Consider the following 21298-nt stretch of genomic DNA (forward strand, 5'->3'; position numbering starts at 1 on the left):
TTTTGGGGGTAAAAAAAAAAAAAAAAAAAAAAAAGGCTGTGCCCATTTAATGGTTGGTTTAATAATTGGTTATGTGTGTCTTTACAACACCAGAGGTCTGGCACACACTTGTGTTTTATGTAGTGAAAAGTAATTTAAATAGTTATTTGTTGTTGGAATTGTGTTTGGATGATACATTATTGTGCACGTATGTAAAATGTAGCCACTAAGACATCTTTATTAAAGGGAACATTTCAAATTGAAAATGTAGTCCAGTCTGTAGGCACCAGGAGGAGCAGGAAGAGCTGAATAGATTGATCTATAGATTTCTGGAAAAAGTTCATGGATAACCTTTTATTTACCCATGAAAATCTATGATTAGTCTGGGCTGAGTAATAAAGTGGGTGGTCCTGGTCAGATTGACAGCCATCTGTGTAAAGCTGAGCAGTTAGTAACTAGGACCTCCCACTTGACTACTTAGCCCACAATGAGCAGAGATATACATTACAAAATGACAAGTTATCCTGGCACCTTTTGGAGAAAGCGATGTATCAGTCTGCTCAGCTCCTTCTGTTCTGTGACATTATGCTTTCAGATTGGATTTCATTTTGAGTGTGACAGATTCCCTTTAAGAATTGTGCATAAAGATCACAGGGAATTTATCTCTGCTAACTAAGCAGGAATCTCGTGTGCGGTTTGTCACTCAGCTTTTTGTTCCATAGCGAAAAGACGCTACAAGATATAATCCTTTTGAATTTACTCCTGACTTTGGCTCGTAAAACTGCTACAAGAACTGTTGCAAAAAACATCCATGTCTACTTTTACTTTTGGTCATAAGCACAAATGGAAAAAATCTTGATACATTGTGATGGTGTTTTAATTCTTCTCTGAATATTTATTTACCTCTGTGCAGGGCTTATGTGGAAAAGTATCTACTGGAGAAGTCTCGGCTTGTTTACCAGGAACAGCAAGAGAGGTGAGCGTGACCTCATTTTGGAGGATTTAGCCTCCCTAGGTATGAAGCACGGTTGCCCACTTGGTAGTTTCTTTATTCTGGACAACTTTTCCGCAGTTCACATATAGACTGGAAAGGTATAATAAACCTTAAAAATTGGTGTACGTCAGTGGTTCCTAAACTTTAGCCCTCCAGATGTTGCAAATCTACAACTCCCAGCATGGCCAGACAGCCAATGACTAGGAGTTGTAGTTTTGCAACATCTAGAGGGCCACTGGTGTAGGTAATTTTTTTGTCCACCTCTTTTTTTTTTTTTTTCCTGTGATGCTATTGTGTACGTGCGCCAAATTAAAGAGGTACTGCAGCCAGAATTAACTTACCCCTATCCGCAGGATAGGAATTAGTAGCTGATTGCAGGGGGGTCTGACCGCTGGGGCCTCCCCCAATCTCCTGAACAGGACCCCATCCCACTCAGTCAGGAGCGCGTGGCGTCTACCTCTAGACGGCACACGCTCCATTTATTTCAGTGGAGCTCGTGCCGTCTAGAGGTAGACAACACACGCTCCTGACTGAGAGGGGACTCAGTACCCCTTTAAATGGTTGCAGGGCATTTGATGAATTTTGTGCAGGTACACATTTCCTAAAATGTCACTTTAATACATTCTATGGTTTACCTGTTGTGTAAAAAATCCCAAACCTGCAAAACCAATGATAACTTATTAATAATAGCCTGTACAAGAGCCTCTAGCTTCCAATAAATTACAGATATCATTCTTATTATAACTTCTACCATGTGTTCAGATGCTAAAATAGTAACAAAACAAAAAACAATATTGTCACTGTGGGGTTTCTTTTCTGTATGTGTTCTTCATCGCATACATCTTCCGGATTTTGGTGAATTGTGTAGATGATCATCCTGAATTGCCTCCCAGCTGCTGAAGATTCTCTTGTGTAACTTTCGGCTGGCTAGAGATCTACAGACTTCTTTAATTTTGTAACTGATTTCTAAAATAGATCTTTGTTTATGTTGTGTGGCTTTTGGTTCTTGAAGCCACTGTTTTGGTGTTTTGCCATATGGGTGCATCATTTTATTGCAGTCATCCCTAACCACTTCCTCTGGGCAATGAGAGGGACCTCCCGAATACCAGGACTAGGACAAGGGTTGGCAGTGTGCTTTAAAACCAGGGCACAGAGAGTTCATGAAAAGAGACATACACAGTTCCCGGCAGGGGGATGCCAGCCCCTACTAATCACAATTACACTTTTTTTAAAATAAACTATCTATGAAAAAACTTTCTTTTGGGAGGGGAGGAGGTGGCACCTCACCTAGTGCACTGATCGCTGTGACTGTCCAAAGCTCCAGACTGTCAGCATAACAGCATTGTATTCAAGCTTCTGCCTAGTCTAGTCTCTCCCCTCCTAAATTTCATGAGCTTTCAGAGTAAAGGGGACCCTCATTTACCAGTGGAGCCCACATTAGCGGAGTCCCCATCACCAGACCATGGTTCACTATAGCTAGATAGTAGTACGTGGTGCAGCAGCCTTTGTATCCTGACTGCTGCTTATTCCTGTGTCAAGGGACACAGCAGGGGCGGACACAGACAGCATAGGGCCCCTGTGCAAAGAACGTGCCTGCCCCCCCCCCCCCACTATACATCAATTGTTCAGGTAGGAGACTAATATGAGGTATGAGATAGATAGATATGAGATAGATATGAGATATATAGATAGATATAAGATAGATAGATATGAGATAGATATGAGATAGATAGATAGATATGAGATAGATATGAGATAGATAGATAGATATGAGATAGATATGAGATAGATAGATAGATAGATATGAGATAGATAGATATGCGATAGATAGATATGTGATAGATATGAGATAGATAGAAAGATATGAAATAGATAGATAGATATTAGATAGATAAATAGATAGATAGATATTAGATAGATAAATAGATAGATATTAGATAGATAAATAGATAGATAGATATGAGATAGATATAGATAGATATGAGATAGATAGATATGAGATATATAGATAGATATAAGATAGATAGATATGAGATAGATATGAGATAGATAGATAGATATGAGATAGATATGAGATAGATAGATAGATATGAGATAGATATGAGATAGATAGATAGATATGAGATAGATAGATATGAGATAGATAGATATGCGATAGATAGATATGTGATAGATATGAGATAGATAGAAAGATATGAAATAGATAGATAGATATTAGATAGATAAATAGATAGATAGATATGAGATAGATATAGATAGATATGAGATAGATAGATTTGAGATAGATATGAGATAGATAGATAGAAAGATATGAAATAGATAGATATTAGATAGATAGATAGATATATATTAGATAAATAGATAGATAGATAGATATGAGATGGATATAGATAGATATGAGATAGATAGATAGATAGATATGAGATAGATGGATAGATAGATAGATATGAGATAGATGGAGAGATAGATATGAGATAGATAGATAGATAGATAGACAGATAGATAGATATGAGATAGATAGACAGATAGATATGAGATGGATATTAGATAGATAGATATGAGATGGATGGATAGATAGATAGATAGATAGATAGATAGATAGATGGGAGATAGATAGATAGATAGATGGGAGATAGATAGACAGATAGATGGGAGATAGATAGACAGATAGATATGAGATGGATATGAGATAGATAGATGTGAGATAGATAGAAAGATATTAGATGGATAGATAGATGATAGATAGATATAAGATAGATAGATGATAGATAGGACATGGATATCTTTTTTACCAACCAGGGTGCCTCCAGATGTTGCAAAACTAAAAAACTACAACTCCTGGGCCTTTGGCTGTTGCAACAGCTGGAGGCACCCTGTGGGATGGATAGATCGATAGGTAGATAGATAGTGTTTTTCAACCAGGGTGTCTCCAGCTGTTGCAAAACTACAACTCCAAGCATGCCTGGACTGTAGTTTTGCAACAGCTGGAGGCACCATGGTAGGAAAACAATGATCTAGGCCCAGTCAGTCAATCTATCTATCTCAGTGTTTACCAACCAGTGTGCCTCCAGCTGTTGCACAACTACAACTCCCAGCATGCCCGGACAGTCTTTAGCTGTCCGGAAGTTGTAGTTTTGCAACAGCTGGAGGCTCCCTGGTTGGGAAACACTGCCTTAATGGATTAATGATAAATAAACAAGCAGTTTGTCCACATGTTGTGGCCCCAGTGGGGTCACTTTCCCTCCTCCGGGGTCCACAAGTCACCTACAGGTCACATTACAAGAACAACTTTTTGAAAAATCGCAGCAAAAATGGCGCAGTTTTACCGCGGTAAAAACCGTGCCATTTTTGCCGCAATTTCTCCCAAAAATTGTTCTTGTAATGTGACCTGTAGGTGACCTGTGGACCCCGGAGCAGGGAAAGTGACTCCACTGGGCTGCTACCCCCCAGCCCCAGGTATACTGCTAGTGAGAAGAGAGGCAGGGCAGGGGACATAACTTCCCCTCACAGCCGCTGTGCTCCTGGGAGGCCTGTCGGCTCTCGGCCTCCGTCCTCTTCCTGTGCTTGGGGCGGAGCCATGAATCAGGTGCCTTCATCCCTGCATTACTGCCTGTCTCCCTAATGATACCGGAGCAGGAGCAGCGCAGGGATTGTAAAAAAAAAAAAGCTCTTGTCTGAGTGGGGATCGGGACAACTGTCCTGGATCCTCACTAGCTGCACCTCTCTCTCAAGGGGGCCCTTGGCCAGTGCCTGAGGGCCCATGTGTAGTGGCGGGCCCCTGTGCAGCTGATTTGTCCGCCCCTGGGACACAGGACACTTGGGCTGCTGCAGAATGGGATACCTGGGACAGTGAGAGCAAATGTTATCAGTCAGATGGATGGGAGGTGCTGTCGGAGGAGATAGTTTGGTACATTAAGCAGGAACTTTGGTCCTTGTAAGCAGTTAACCTCAGGAAAAACCTGCACTGCCTGTTTTTTCACTGTGGACACACACACAACTCTGCAATGTACTCTGGATACTGGCACTGGACACGCACACACACAACTCTGCAATGTTCTCTGGATACTGGCACTGGACACGCACACACACAACTCTGCAATGTTCTCTGGATACTGGCACTGGACATGCGCACAAGACACTCAAAGCTCTGCAATGTACTCTGGATACTGGCACTGGACACGCACACACACAACTCTGCAATGTTCTCTGGATACTGGCACTGGACACGCACACACACAACTCTGCAATGTACTCTGGATACTGGCACTGGACACGCACACACACAACTCTGCAATGTACTCTGGATACTGGCACTGGACACGCACACACACAACTCTGCAATGTTCTCTGGATACTGGCACTGGACACGCACACACACAACTCTGCAATGTTCTCTGGATACTGGCACTGGACACGCACACACACAACTCTGCAATGTACTCTGGATACTGGCACTGGACATGCGCACAAGACACTCAAAGCTCTGCAATGTACTCTGGATACTGGCACTGGACACGCGCACACACAACTCTGCAATGTACTCTGGATACTGGCACTGGACACGCACACACACAACTCTGCAATGTACTCTGGATACTGGCACTGGACACGCACACACACAACTCTGCAATGTACTCTGGATACTGGCACTGGACACGCACACACACAACTCTGCAATGTTCTCTGGATACTGGCACTGGACACGCACACACACAACTCTGCAATGTTCTCTGGATACTGGCACTGGACACGCACACACACAACTCTGCAATGTTCTCTGGATACTGGCACTGGACACGCACACACACAACTCTGCAATGTACTCTGGATACTGGCACTGGACATGCGCACAAGACACTCAAAGCTCTGCAATGTACTCTGGATACTGGCACTGGACACGCGCACACACAACTCTGCAATGTACTCTGGATACTGGCACTGGACACGCACACACACAACTCTGCAATGTTCTCTGGATACTGGCACTGGACACGCACACACACAACTCTGCAATGTTCTCTGGATACTGGCACTGGACACGCACACACACAACTCTGCAATGTTCTCTGGATACTGGCACTGGACACGCACACACACAACTCTGCAATGTTCTCTGGATACTGGCACTGGACATGCGCACAAGACACTCAAAGCTCTGCAATGTACTCTGGATACTGGCACTGGACACGCACACACACAACTCTGCAATGTTCTCTGGATACTGGCACTGGACACGCACACACACAACTCTGCAATGTACTCTGGATACTGGCACTGGACACGCACACACACAACTCTGCAATGTACTCTGGATACTGGCACTGGACACGCACACACACAACTCTGCAATGTACTCTGGATACTGGCACTGGACACACACACACACAACTCTGCAATGTACTCTGGATACTGGCACTGGACACGCACACACACAACTCTGCAATGTACTCTGGATACTGGCACTGGACACGCACACACACAACTCTGCAATGTTCTCTGGATACTGGCACTGGACACGCACACACACAACTCTGCAATGTTCTCTGGATACTGGCACTGGACACGCACACACACAACTCTGCAATGTTTTCTGGATACTGGCACTGGACATGCGCACAAGACACTCAAAGCTCTGCAATGTACTCTGGATACTGGCACTGGACACGCACACACACAACTCTGCAATGTACTCTGGATACTGGCACTGGACACGCACACACACAACTCTGCAATGTACTCTGGATACTGGCACTGGACACGCACACACACAACTCTGCAATGTACTCTGGATACTGGCACTGGACACGCACACACACAACTCTGCAATGTTTTCTGGATACTGGCACTGGACACGCACACACACAACTCTGCAATGTTCTCTGGATACTGGCACTGGACACGCACACACACAACTCTGCAATGTTCTCTGGATACTGGCACTGGACACGCACACACACAACTCTGCAATGTACTCTGGATACTGGCACTGGACACGCACACACACAACTCTGCAATGTTCTCTGGATACTGGCACTGGACACGCACACACACAACTCTGCAATGTTCTCTGGATACTGGCACTGGACATGCGCACAAGACACTCAAAGCTCTGCAATGTACTCTGGATACTGGCACTGGACACGCACACACACAACTCTGCAATGTACTCTGGATACTGGCACTGGACACGCACACACACAACTCTGCAATGTTCTCTGGATACTGGCACTGGACATGCGCACAAGACACTCAAAGCTCTGCAATGTACTCTGGATACTGGCACTGGACACGCACACACACAACTCTGCAATGTTCTCTGGATACTGGCACTGGACACGCACACACACAACTCTGCAATGTACTCTGGATACTGGCACTGGACACGCACACACACAACTCTGCAATGTACTCTGGATACTGGCACTGGACACGCACACACACAACTCTGCAATGTTCTCTGGATACTGGCACTGGACACGCACACACACAACTCTGCAATGTTCTCTGGATACTGGCACTGGACACGCACACACACAACTCTGCAATGTTCTCTGGATACTGGCACTGGACACGCACACACACAACTCTGCAATGTACTCTGGATACTGGCACTGGACATGCGCACAAGACACTCAAAGCTCTGCAATGTACTCTGGATACTGGCACTGGACACGCGCACACACAACTCTGCAATGTACTCTGGATACTGGCACTGGACACGCACACACACAACTCTGCAATGTTCTCTGGATACTGGCACTGGACACGCACACACACAACTCTGCAATGTTCTCTGGATACTGGCACTGGACACGCACACACACAACTCTGCAATGTTCTCTGGATACTGGCACTGGACACGCACACACACAACTCTGCAATGTTCTCTGGATACTGGCACTGGACATGCGCACAAGACACTCAAAGCTCTGCAATGTACTCTGGATACTGGCACTGGACACGCACACACACAACTCTGCAATGTTCTCTGGATACTGGCACTGGACACGCACACACACAACTCTGCAATGTACTCTGGATACTGGCACTGGACACGCACACACACAACTCTGCAATGTACTCTGGATACTGGCACTGGACACGCACACACACAACTCTGCAATGTACTCTGGATACTGGCACTGGACACACACACACACAACTCTGCAATGTACTCTGGATACTGGCACTGGACACGCACACACACAACTCTGCAATGTACTCTGGATACTGGCACTGGACACGCACACACACAACTCTGCAATGTTCTCTGGATACTGGCACTGGACACGCACACACACAACTCTGCAATGTTTTCTGGATACTGGCACTGGACATGCGCACAAGACACTCAAAGCTCTGCAATGTACTCTGGATACTGGCACTGGACACGCACACACACAACTCTGCAATGTACTCTGGATACTGGCACTGGACACGCACACACACAACTCTGCAATGTACTCTGGATACTGGCACTGGACACGCACACACACAACTCTGCAATGTACTCTGGATACTGGCACTGGACACGCACACACACAACTCTGCAATGTTTTCTGGATACTGGCACTGGACACGCACACACACAACTCTGCAATGTTCTCTGGATACTGGCACTGGACACGCACACACACAACTCTGCAATGTTCTCTGGATACTGGCACTGGACACGCACACACACAACTCTGCAATGTACTCTGGATACTGGCACTGGACACGCACACACACAACTCTGCAATGTTCTCTGGATACTGGCACTGGACACGCACACACACAACTCTGCAATGTTCTCTGGATACTGGCACTGGACATGCGCACAAGACACTCAAAGCTCTGCAATGTACTCTGGATACTGGCACTGGACACGCACACACACAACTCTGCAATGTTCTCTGGATACTGGCACTGGACACGCACACACACAACTCTGCAATGTACTCTGGATACTGGCACTGGACACGCACACACACAACTCTGCAATGTTCTCTGGATACTGGCACTGGACACGCACACACACAACTCTGCAATGTTCTCTGGATACTGGCACTGGACACGCACACACACAACTCTGCAATGTTCTCTGGATACTGGCACTGGACACGCACACACACAACTCTGCAATGTACTCTGGATACTGGCACTGGACATGCGCACAAGACACTCAAAGCTCTGCAATGTACTCTGGATACTGGCACTGGACACGCGCACACACAACTCTGCAATGTACTCTGGATACTGGCACTGGACACGCACACACACAACTCTGCAATGTTCTCTGGATACTGGCACTGGACACGCACACACACAACTCTGCAATGTTCTCTGGATACTGGCACTGGACACGCACACACACAACTCTGCAATGTTCTCTGGATACTGGCACTGGACACGCACACACACAACTCTGCAATGTTCTCTGGATACTGGCACTGGACATGCGCACAAGACACTCAAAGCTCTGCAATGTACTCTGGATACTGGCACTGGACACGCACACACACAACTCTGCAATGTACTCTGGATACTGGCACTGGACACGCACACACACAACTCTGCAATGTACTCTGGATACTGGCACTGGACACGCACACACACAACTCTGCAATGTTCTCTGGATACTGGCACTGGACACGCACACACACAACTCTGCAATGTTCTCTGGATACTGGCACTGGACACGCACACACACAACTCTGCAATGTTCTCTGGATACTGGCACTGGACACGCACACACACAACTCTGCAATGTACTCTGGATACTGGCACTGGACATGCGCACAAGACACTCAAAGCTCTGCAATGTACTCTGGATACTGGCACTGGACACGCGCACACACAACTCTGCAATGTACTCTGGATACTGGCACTGGACACGCACACACACACACACACACACAACTCTGCAATGTTCTCTGGATACTGGCACTGGACACGCATACAAGACACTCAAAGCTCTGCAATGTACTCTGGATACTGGCACTGGACACGCACACACACAACTCTGCAATGTACTGTGGATACTGGCACTGGACACGCACACACACAACTCTGCAATGTACTCTGGATACTGGCACTGGACACGCACACACACAACTCTGCAATGTACTGTGGATACTGGCACTGGACACACACACACACAACTCTGCAATGTACTGTGGATACTGGCACTGGACACACACACACACAACTCTGCAATGTACTGTGGATACTGGCACTGGACACACACACACACAACTCTGCAATGTTCTCTGGATACTGGCACTGGACACGCATACAAGACACTCAAAGCTCTGCAATGGACACACATACAGCTTTGTACTATACGCTACCCACTTAATCACCCACACTGTCAACAAATCAGCATCATACACATAACTCTGTATCCAATCCATTAGGCCCACCAGTATTTGTCAGGAAAGATCGGTATACCTTCAGGATATGGTCAAAATGGTACTCCGCCCAGCGCAGATTAACTATAATAGGCCAAGCATAGCCTATATGTAACACGTTTGGTCTGTTTCACAAATGTAAAGTTTTTTTTATTTTTCAATAGTATGGTAGTATGGTAGACCATGCTTTTGTGCCTTGCAAATAACACATAAAAATATGTGAAACAAGCTGAACTTTTGCATGAGGGTCCTTGAGCATTTAGCTACACAGTGACTACTCTGTTGGCACCTGTGCCATCCACAGACACTTTTCTGTGCCCTGATGTTGGCCGCATACTACAGAGGTAGGTCGGAGGCCGGAAGGTGTGCCTACAACTTTTACTTGGGCATCAGGGTGGCATTCATCACATCAGCTCCTTTCCTATTCAGCATCTAAACCTCCAAACTGTCCTCATTCTGCCAGCAACAATGCCCTCACAACAACCACAATAACCCCAAGTGTTACCACAGTGCTCCTTTATTGTCAACCACTATATCCCCCAATGTTCTGTAATACACATCCTTTAATTTTTAATGAAAATATCAATTTATTGTCAGCCACAACACCCCCATATTGACAGCCACAATACCTCCATAGTGTCCATCACATTACCCCCATGTTGCCAGCCTGAATATCCCCCAGTAGCCACCACATTGCTCTCATAACTTATTCAGACCTTATAGTGTCCACCACATATAGCCATCCCAATTACCCTTAGTGTCTGCCAAATTACACCCTTATTGCTAGCTACAGTACACCTCATTCTCAACCCCAATGCCCCCTATAGCCAGCAACAACAACTCATCACGGTGGTCTGAGCCAAATGTAGAAGATATGGAAAGTAAACTATTCTGATTAGAGAACAGATCATCTGTGGATGTCTCTGGATGTAACTTATTCTGCTATTGACTATGACAAATCATTATTCTATTAATTTCGTATTTTCAGGTAGGGTAGGTCTATTCTATGTATTGTAATGTATTATCCTATGTTTAAAGGGGTTGAAAAGGTCTTACCACCCATGCAGGTGAAACCATGCCCACACATGGTAATGCCTGGCACATGCTTTTTCTAGTCTTGGATGGTATGGGCAGAATTTAGAGCCACGGAGCAGATCATGTAAGACCATTTCTGCTTCCCTTTAACACTGATCAATTATCGTTTCCATTGCTTTTAAAGGAGTCATGACGATAATTGGCGAGTGTGAATGGGCCTTTACTAGGGCATGTACAGACTTGGTGCCTAGGGTAGCATGTAAATATGGCCCTTGACCTACATAATAAAGGTTCTTTTAGTCTAGGGTTTTTGCATAGATATCTTCTGTGCTGAACATTTGTTTGTTTTCATTTTCTTATTTTGCTTTTTGCTAATATTTATTTACTTTTACCTTTATCCTTTAGTAGTTGGCTAATAACATTTAAACTGTGTACTGTGTAAAATCAGAAAATGTTAGACAATTTAACTTTTTGAAAACGATTATTGAATTTTACAGGAATTACCATGTTTTCTACTATCTGTTGGCTGGAGCAAGTGAAGAGGAGAAGGCTGAATTTCATCTTGATCATCCAGAAACCTATCATTACCTAAACCAGGTGAGACACATCAGAAGTAATCCCATAAAAACAAAGGTGTATGGAGTTGTAATGAAGGACAAAAAATATTGGTTCTATTTATAAAAATAATCATTAAAGTGTACCTGTCGCCAACAAAAACTTTTGATATAATGTAGATATTTGTATATATTTTTGGGTGAAAAAATTATGTCCGTGCAGCTATTGTCTGTGTTTGTCTGAGGAGTCCAAATACAGGAAGTGAGGGCAGGAGAAGCAGGGCTCTGTGCAGGCTCCTGGCTTGTCAATCATCCTGCTTGTCCCCAGTGTACAGAGCCCTGCTTGTCCTCAGTGTACAGAGCCCTGCTTGTCCTCAGTGTACAGAGCCCTGCTTGTCCTCAGTGTACAGAGCCCTGCTTGTCCTCAGTGTACAGAGCCCTGCTTGTCCTCACTGCACAGAGCCCTGCTTGTCCTCACTGCACAGAGCCCTGCTTGTCCTCACTGCACAGAGCCCTGCTTGTCCTCACTGCACAGAGCCCTGCTTGTCCTCACTGCACAGAGCCCTGCTTGTCCTCACTGCACAGAGCCCTGCTTGTCCTCACTGCACAGAGCCCTGCTTGTCCTCACTGCACAGAGCCCTGCTTGTCCTCACTGCACAGAGCCCTGCTTGTCCTCACTGCACAGAGCCCTGCTTGTCCTCACTGCACAGAGCCCTGCTTGTCCTCACTGCACAGAGCCCTGCTTGTCCTCACTGCACAGAGCCCTGCTTGTCCTCACTGCACAGAGCCCTGCTTGTCCTCAGTGTACAGAGCCCTGCTTGTCCTCAGTGTACAGAGCCCTGCTTGTCCTCAGTGCACAGAGCCCTGCTTGTCCTCAGTGCACAGAGCCCTGCTTGTCCTCAGTGTACAGAGCCCTGCTTGTCCTCAGTGTACAGAGCCCTGCTTGTCCTCAGTGTACAGAGCCCTGCTTGTCCTCAGTGTACAGAGCCCTGCTTGTCCTCAGTGTACAGAGCCCTGCTTGTCCTCAGTGTACAGAGCCCTGCTTGTCCTCAGTGTACAGAATCCTGCTTGTCCTCGGTGTACAGGGCCCTGCTTGTCCTCGGTGTACAGGGCCCTGCTTGTCCTCGGTGTACAGGGCCCTGCTTGTCCTCGGTCTACAGAGCCCTGCTTGTCCTCGGTCTACAGAGCCCTGCTTGTCCTCACTGCACAGAGCCCCGCTTGTCCTCAGTGTACAGAGCCCCGCTTGTTCTCACTGCACAGAGCCCTGCTTGTCCACCCACACTTCCTGTATTTGGACTCCTCATAGAGACACACAGACAATAGCTGTGGGGACAAAAATATACACATTATTGTATATTACAAATATACATACAATGGTATTATCTAGATTATATAAAAAGTTTTTGTTGACGACAGGTACACTTTAAAGTGTCTCATAAAGTATGTTGCACATTGCACAATTTATAAAGCATTTTGCACATGGATACATGGCAGAAAATCAAGAGTTAACCTCAGATTTCAATCTGTACTATTTTTACTATGTTTTGATGTGAATTAGTTCCATTGAATCCCTAAATTATTGATGGAATATCCATAAGGAATAAATGCCATCTCACTTGTTCTAGTGTTTTTAAAATATGCAGCAAAAAATACACTGAATATGGCTATGTTCTTTTACGAACCCGTGGCAACATCAGCTGCATCGGTTCTGCCTTGGACCATCTAAAGATTAACCAATGGAAACCTTCTTTGTCTGTTCATATTCTAATTATGTTTAGATCCGATACATTTGTTTCAGGTTTTCAGTGAAATTCTGCAGTGCATTGCAAGGAAATGAGGTTTCACATAATCCCATTCACATTCTGCAGAAAAAATATTCACAGATTTGAGAGTGCTGCAGATTTTCTAATCCACAACATCCCCTCATTGCCACAAATGTGTTGGGTATTTTACCCTTTAAAGATGCAAGAAGTAAAAATCACTTGTAAATTCAATTGTAACAAATGCATGTGAACAGATCAGTATTATTCTATGTCTTTCTGTTTCAGAGGCAGCGTAAGCCGCAAAGACAGAACTGGGGAGACTATGATGGTGAAGATGAAACAGTAAGTGTATTAGGCAGTTTTGTTTTACCTTGTCACATTGCATTTAAGTCTGTTTTGCTTTCTATGTTATAGAACAATGTGCTTGGTTGTATATTACATTGTATACAGAGCACAAAGTTGTTTTGCATTATGATGTTTTGTGTTTACACTGCTGGACACTGTTCGTGCTGTCTCAGAGTTTGACAGTGTCTTGAATATTCCAGGATTCCTTGAGTGGGGAGGGTGAGGACCTGAGACATGACTTTGAGCGTCTTCAGCTGGCTATGGAAATGGTTGGCTTCCTGTCAGCTACACGTAAACAGTAAGTACTGTGCATTATACCCAAAACAAAGGATAATGTTTAAATCTATCACATCAATCATGTCATACCTGAAAACACACAGTAATGAGTTTGTGTTTTATTATTTCATTTTGCTGCCGCTTTCAGGCCTGCAGTAGTAGTATTTATAAAGAATGTATTCCAGAAAATCATAAAACTATTAAAATTTATAGTATATGACATAATATATTATGTTTTCTGTGTAATGTAAGAATGTCCCATAGCCATGCTTCTCCTGGTGATTTGTTATCCCTAAGTGTTTTTGATGTTAAATGCTTTTTTTTGCATGCCTATAGAATCGTTTCTCTCCTGTCTGCAATCCTACACCTTGGTAACATACAGTATAAGAGAAAGACCTACAGAGATGAGTCAATTGATATTTCAAATCCTGAAACCCTGCGCATAGTTTCTGATCTTCTAAAGGTAAGACATAATCACTTTTTTGGCTATTTTAGCAATCTTTATCACTAAAGAGAATGTTTTAACTCCTTAATGACCACGGATGTAAATGTACGTCCTGGTGCGGTGGAACTTAGTGCACCAGGATGTACATTTACATCCTGTGTATGACCTCGAGCATCGGAGCGTGCTCGCGTCATACACGGCAGGTTTCGGCTGCTAGCAGCAGCTGGGGACCCGCCGGTAATGGCTGACAACCGCGATCGCACGGATGTCCACCATTAACCCCTCAGATGCCATGATCAGTACAGATCACAGCATCTGCGGCAGTACGCATTTTAAAATAGATGATAGGATCACCCGCAGCGCTGCCGCGGGGATCTGATCATCTGTAATGCCTCCGTCCATCTCCCAGCGTCTCCTGCTCTGGTCTGAGATCGAGCAGAGGATAGCCGATAATACTGATCAGTGCTATTCCTTATGCATAGCACTGAACAGTATTAGCAATTAAATTATTTCTATAGATAGTCCCCTATGGGGACATAAAAAGTGTTAAAAAAATAAATAAAAAGTTGAAAAATTTAAAAATTAAAAAAGTAAAAAAAAAATTGAAAATCCCCTCCCCCAATAAAAATGAAAACTGTCCATTTTTCCCATTTTACCCCCAAAAAGCATATATTTTTTTTATAAACATATTTGGTATTGCTGCGTACGGAAATGTCCAAACTATCAAAATATAATGTATGATCCCATACGATGAACTGCGTAAACGTAAAAATAAAATTGGCCTTGTCCTTAAGGTTGAAATGGGCTTGGTCCTTAAAAGATTAAAATGTTCATCTGCCAGAAACACGAATATATCTTTTTTTTTTTTTTTTTTACTAAAATTAAAATACTGCATATTAACCTATCCAATATATATGTCTTAAATACTGTCAATCTTTCTTGAATCAAGTTTTCCTTTTAGATGTGATGTTTTTTTTTTTTTATTTAATTACTTTTTTTTCGTTCTATTGCACATGTATACATATTGTATATTTGTCCATGGCCTAAAAACTATATTATGCAGTTTGCTATGAACAATGGGTACAGCATACATTTTCTCCACAGTGCTGCAAACCTTGCAGACATTGCTTTGTGCACAACAACATTGTCCTGCTAAAACAGTAAAAGCCATTTACTGTACTATTTCCATGTACTGCTTTTATTTCAGTGTGCAGATCATAATAGGACTGCTCTCTGTACAGGCTGTCTGCACCTGCTAATACAGGAAGGGTCACTTACATGTGTATATATGAACAGAGGTTAACTGTGGCTGGAAACTACTTTTAATATTTACTACTGGAACTAAGGGATCAGCACACAATTCATGATTAATAAATCAACTATAAAGTGAGTTACGAATACCACTGTACAATGTAATATCTGCAAAAGGGCACTGTTATGGGGCACATGTGGGGGACAAGAGAATGGGAGTTTAACAACTTCAAATAATTCAGGCATATCTAGGTGTGAGCACTTAGAAAATATAATTGGGGAGGTTTAGTAGAACCTGTGCAGAGGAAAAGTTGACAACTTGCCGATAGCAACCAATCAGATTGCTTCTTTCATTTTTAAAAAGGCTTCTAAAAATAAAAGTGATCTGATTGGTTAATATGGGCACAGGTTTTGATAAATCTCCCCAAATGTTCTTTTGGAGGCAAGGCCCAGGTATAAAAGGTGGAGGCTAAAATTTAGATAATTTTAACATCATCAAGGCTATGTTAAATAAATGCATTATGGAAATAAGGTTACACTTTAATTCTCTACTGCTGACAACAAATAACAGGCCTCCTAGAGAAAATGTCCATGCCCATAGTTGATGTTTGCAGTGACATCAGGTACAGATGATCTGGACAACTCTAGCAGTTTTTTTTTGTGATCAGTTAGTTCAACTTCAGGCCTGCAGGCTTGTATGATGGTGCCACATTAGGGATTCTTCTACTAAATCTTGTGTATAAAAATGTATTGGCTGTATTGTCTAAACCTACCAATTAGTGTGACTATGACTTTAAATTCCCAATGGTTTTAGTGTAATCTACTTCCCCCCTGCAATGATACCTATAGTATCAGTTTAGTATCTTTTGAAGCATTCTTTCACTCTCCTGTCCCCCTTAGTCTAATTATTCAGGATCACTGATGTAATCGGGAGAAAGGAGCCGCCTTTGTTTCTAGCCGTGACAAGCCTGTGGCTCAGGTGGAAGATCTCCTTCCTTACTGTGTCACTTTGTAGTCAAAAGAAGAGCTATACATATCCCCTCTGGCAATGTGACCCCTTTTCTAATAGAAGTATACTTAAAAGAAGTGTCTGTGAAGTCAGGCAATATTATCACGTAAATCTGTTCAACCTTCCAATTCCCCCTGCAGCAAAAATGCCTGCATTTTGAATTAGGGTTGTAGTCCTATAGTTTGTTCAGTGCATGCTTTACAGGTATAGCAGTGATAAATAAAGGCCTCTTTACATTCTTTTAGTTCAAATTATTTATTACCTTGTATTGTTTGATTTCACAGACATGTAATGTTTTAAAGTGTTGTATTAAAGGGTTATTCCAGTTCTGGTTCCTTCATGGTTCCCCGTCACCTAAAACGTCTCTCTACAGATGTGGCCCTGTTACAGGAGACTCGTATGACAGTAGAGATTTCCCAAGAATGCGAAAATGGTGGGCTGGCAGGGTAGAAGGCTTGCCAGCAGTTAATCATTAAGCTGGCATACTGATCCTTATTCATAAGTTTTTTACCAGAGAGATCCTAGATGTGTCTAATGACACGGAGGGGCGGATCTGCTCCATCCATATTAGGATAGCTTCTGAGGAAGTGGAAATCTTTAATGTTTATGGCCCTAACACCGACACTAGCTCCTTTCTAGTAGGTTTGGAAGACAGAGTGATGCACAGTGCGGTTAGTCACCGAGTGGTAGCGGGCGACTTTAATTCTGTGATGGTTGAGGCGTAAGACAGACGGAGCAATCGCCCTATCCCACCGAATAGATGTACCCATGACTCTCCCCTTACTCATTGGGCCTCTTGTACTGGCCTGATAGACGCATGGCGTATGCAACATCCGGAAGCTCAGGATTTAGTCACTATTCCCACGTGCATGATTCGTGATCGAGACTGGACTACTGTTTCTGCTCCCTCGGATCCAGCATATCAGCTTCGAGGACATGGTTATTTCGGACCATACTCCCTTAATGTTACGTCTTACTGATCTGATACCCCGATGCTCAGACTTTATCTGGAGGTTTCCCACTGTACTGGCTAGGGATGAGCAATTTCATACTCTGTTAAAAGGGTAGTGGATGGAGTATGCGGGAGATAATGCGGCCCATGTTTCCTCCCCCCAGCTATATTGGGACGCTGCAAAGGCGGTATTGCGGGGTAGGATTTTGCATTACACTGCTACTCTTAAGCAAAAAGTTTCCTCCCAAATTCTGGCTTTGGGCTCTGCTTTTAGGGCAGCTTATACCACCTTTACCCTTTCTCCCTCTGCTCACTCTAAGGAGGCTTTGTCTATAGCTAAATCGGCATATGCCGTGTGGATTGAGAAAAGGGATAATTTCTCGCACACAGTTGGAGGCCTCTCTGTTTTGCTATGGAAACAAACCAGGACGTTTACTAGCACATTTTGCTAAAGGTACACTCCCTCATATCCATATACTGGTACTGAAAGATTGTGCTGGAGCAACACATAGAAACCCCAAAATTATCTCTGACATCTTACGCACTTATTTTCAGGACCTCTTCTCTAACAAGAACCCACCCACCGCTCCTGTTCGAGATTGGTTATGCCAGGCGAATCTTCCCCCTCTCACTATTGGAGGAGCTTTCAGAATTGAATGCTCCTGTCTCTGCTTAGAAACTGGAGTGGGCAGTGAAGGGGTTGGCAGCCGGAAAGGCCCCAGGGCCGGATGGATTTTCGGGAGACTTCTATTAAATCATGAAAAGCAAGGTGTCCCCCCTTTTCTTTCTTTGTTCAACTCCTACCTGGGAGCTCCCATTCCGCAGACTATGAACACAGCCTACATAAAAGTTTTACCTAAACCGGGGAAGGATTTACTTTGTCTTGACGGGTATCGCCCGATCTCTCTTATAAATGTAGACCTTAAACTTATGTCCAAAATTCTAGCGGAATGGCTTGCCTTACAGCTGCCACGTCTTATCTCCCCTCTGCATGTGGGATTTGTAGAGGGAAGCTCTTCTGTTGCTAATATACGTAAGGTTATTGCAGTTTTGGATGAGATACATCTGCGGCCGGCCCATCACACCTCTCCTGCCTTTTATCAATTGATGCAGAAAAGGCTTTCAACCACGTAGGGTGGGAGTGGCTGTGGTCAGTCCTGTCGCAGATGGGATTTCGAGGTCCGTTTTTGATGTAACTCTTTTCCTTATATGCTACACCAGTGGCCAGGATAGCTACACCAGGCTTTCTCTCTTCTCCTTTCTCTCTCCAGAAGGGGACCAGACAGGGGTGCCCACTTTCCCCCCTGCTGTTTAACCAGGCCATAGAACCCTTCTCTAGGATTCTGGTGTCAGATTCAACAGTGGAGGGCATCAAGGTGGGGGGTGTGGATGTTTCCCATACTTTATTTGCTGATGATATCTTGTTATTTTTGGAGGACCCGTGAGCTCTCTCCTGATTATTGGCTTAGAGGAAGTAGCATGTACTCTAACACATCTTTAAAGGCTTCCCTACTGGGTCCTTGGGCTCTGGGAGCTCTCCTCCACACTAAATTTGGAGCACTGCCCCGAGGTATTAAGCATAGTGTTATTCTACTTGATACAATAGTGGCCTGGAAAATTTGTAGGGGGCCATGAGACTTCCCTTCGCCCTGAGCAAGCATATGCTCTTTGGGGTCATCCAGAATTCACCCAAGGTAGAGAGAACAGCATGTACCATCAGTGGAGAGAGCCGGGGATACACACAGTTCGTCACCTTCTCCATCAGTCGGATCCACGTTTTCTCACGTTTGAGGAGGTGCGTCAGAGGTATGGCATACTGTTGGGCCATTACCTACCCTACTTTCAGGTCAAAGCCTTTCTGTGCTCTTGTCTCCCTGACTTATTTAAAGAACATGCACCTACTTCTCTTGATTGTTTTGTTTCCTCAGATTTGGCGTGTCACTGCTTGTATACTTTGTATCGCCATGTACAAAGGAAGGGGATGGCGGCTTTGCAGTCTTCCCTTTTCCGTTACTGAAACAGAAACTAAAACTGGAAACGGATTCATTAACTAATTTTAGAAGGCTGGAGAAAGGTGTGCAAGGCAGTGATATGCGAATCGTGGTGAGAAACACCATTCAAAATGATGCACCATGCCACTTTCCCGCACACTCCAGATCACCCTGACCGAATAGAGCACTCTCCTAATTGTGGTGCGTTCCGCACTGACCTTTTGCATGGCCTAGTGACTTGCACACACTCTCACACCTTCTGGCCGGATTTGTTTTCCCTCCTTAATAGGAAATTGTCAATTTCTCTTGTGAACAAGCTAATTCTGCTGCACATAGCCCCATCTGAAGAGACGTTGACTCTTTTAATGCATACTATTATCCTAGTGGCAAAACGCTGCCTCCTATCACACTGGTTGGTCCCTACTATGCCTACACTCACTGAAGTCCTTACCCAGGTTAAACAATATATGTTTTTTGATGTCACGGAATTAGGTGGGACCAAGGAAAAATCTGTGAAAAGCTTTTTTAAGAAGTGGAGGACCTTCATGGTAAGGTTTCTTAGTGATGCTTAGATTCTGTAAGTGATGACTGTCTTTAAAGATACTACATGGTACCTCACCGGGGCCATAGCAGGTTCATTGGGCAGGCTTCTGATTACATAGGGGAAAGACGTGGGAGCATTCCTAGAGATGTATTGATCTGCATTATATACAACTAGTGTCCATTGTTACTTAGCTTTGGGTGAGCCATACTACGTTTCTCTCTGATTTCTCATATGATTCTGCTTTAATTGCAGAGCGAGATTACGACCTTCTGACCTGTTCCTCTCGGGAGGAAGGGAAGCTATTTTTGTGGGTTGGGCCCGGGGTTGTTACTTTATATATCTGATGTTTGTATCAACGTATCTGCTTTTGTGATATTTCTGTGTTAATATTTCTATCCTCGGGTAATGTCCTGAGGTTGTTTTGTCTGTCAAAACTGAAAATTTTATAAATATATACATAAAGGGTTATTCCAACCTTATAAAATTATGGCATGCACTTTTTTTTTTTTTTTCAACTTCAGTAAATACCATTATTAAAATGCTGACCTCTGGACCCTCAACAAACCTGAAAGTGTAGGGCTAGGGATCGCCCTTTTATCGGATTGGCCGATATTATCGGCCGATATTCACGATTTTGTAAGTTATCGGTATCGGCATCTAACCTTGCCGATAATGCGTCCAGCGCGTGCGCCTTCAATCTGTCTTGAAGTCTCGCTGCTCCGCACGGCAAAGGATAACAGATTGATCCCAAGGGGCCCCGTAGCTATC

At 44.1% G+C, this 21298-nt stretch overlaps 1 protein-coding gene across 4 annotated transcripts in view; it reads left to right on the top strand.

Annotated features, from left to right (window-relative positions):
• The window catches only part of MYO9A (myosin IXA), a 182646-nt gene that overhangs the window by 63414 nt on the left and 97934 nt on the right, over positions 1-21298 (top strand). For all 4 annotated transcript variants that reach the window (XM_056572794.1, XM_056572795.1, XM_056572797.1 and 1 more), the window contains exons 4-8: positions 893-955; positions 11898-11997; positions 14003-14059; positions 14263-14360; positions 14675-14801. In XM_056572794.1, coding sequence (XP_056428769.1) covers positions 893-955; positions 11898-11997; positions 14003-14059; positions 14263-14360; positions 14675-14801 — 445 coding nt within the window. The remainder of the gene's footprint in view (positions 1-892; positions 956-11897; positions 11998-14002; positions 14060-14262; positions 14361-14674; positions 14802-21298) is intronic.

Source organism: Hyla sarda, chromosome 4 (assembly GCF_029499605.1).
Source record: "Hyla sarda isolate aHylSar1 chromosome 4, aHylSar1.hap1, whole genome shotgun sequence".
In the NCBI taxonomy this organism is placed as follows: domain Eukaryota; kingdom Metazoa; phylum Chordata; class Amphibia; order Anura; family Hylidae; genus Hyla; species Hyla sarda.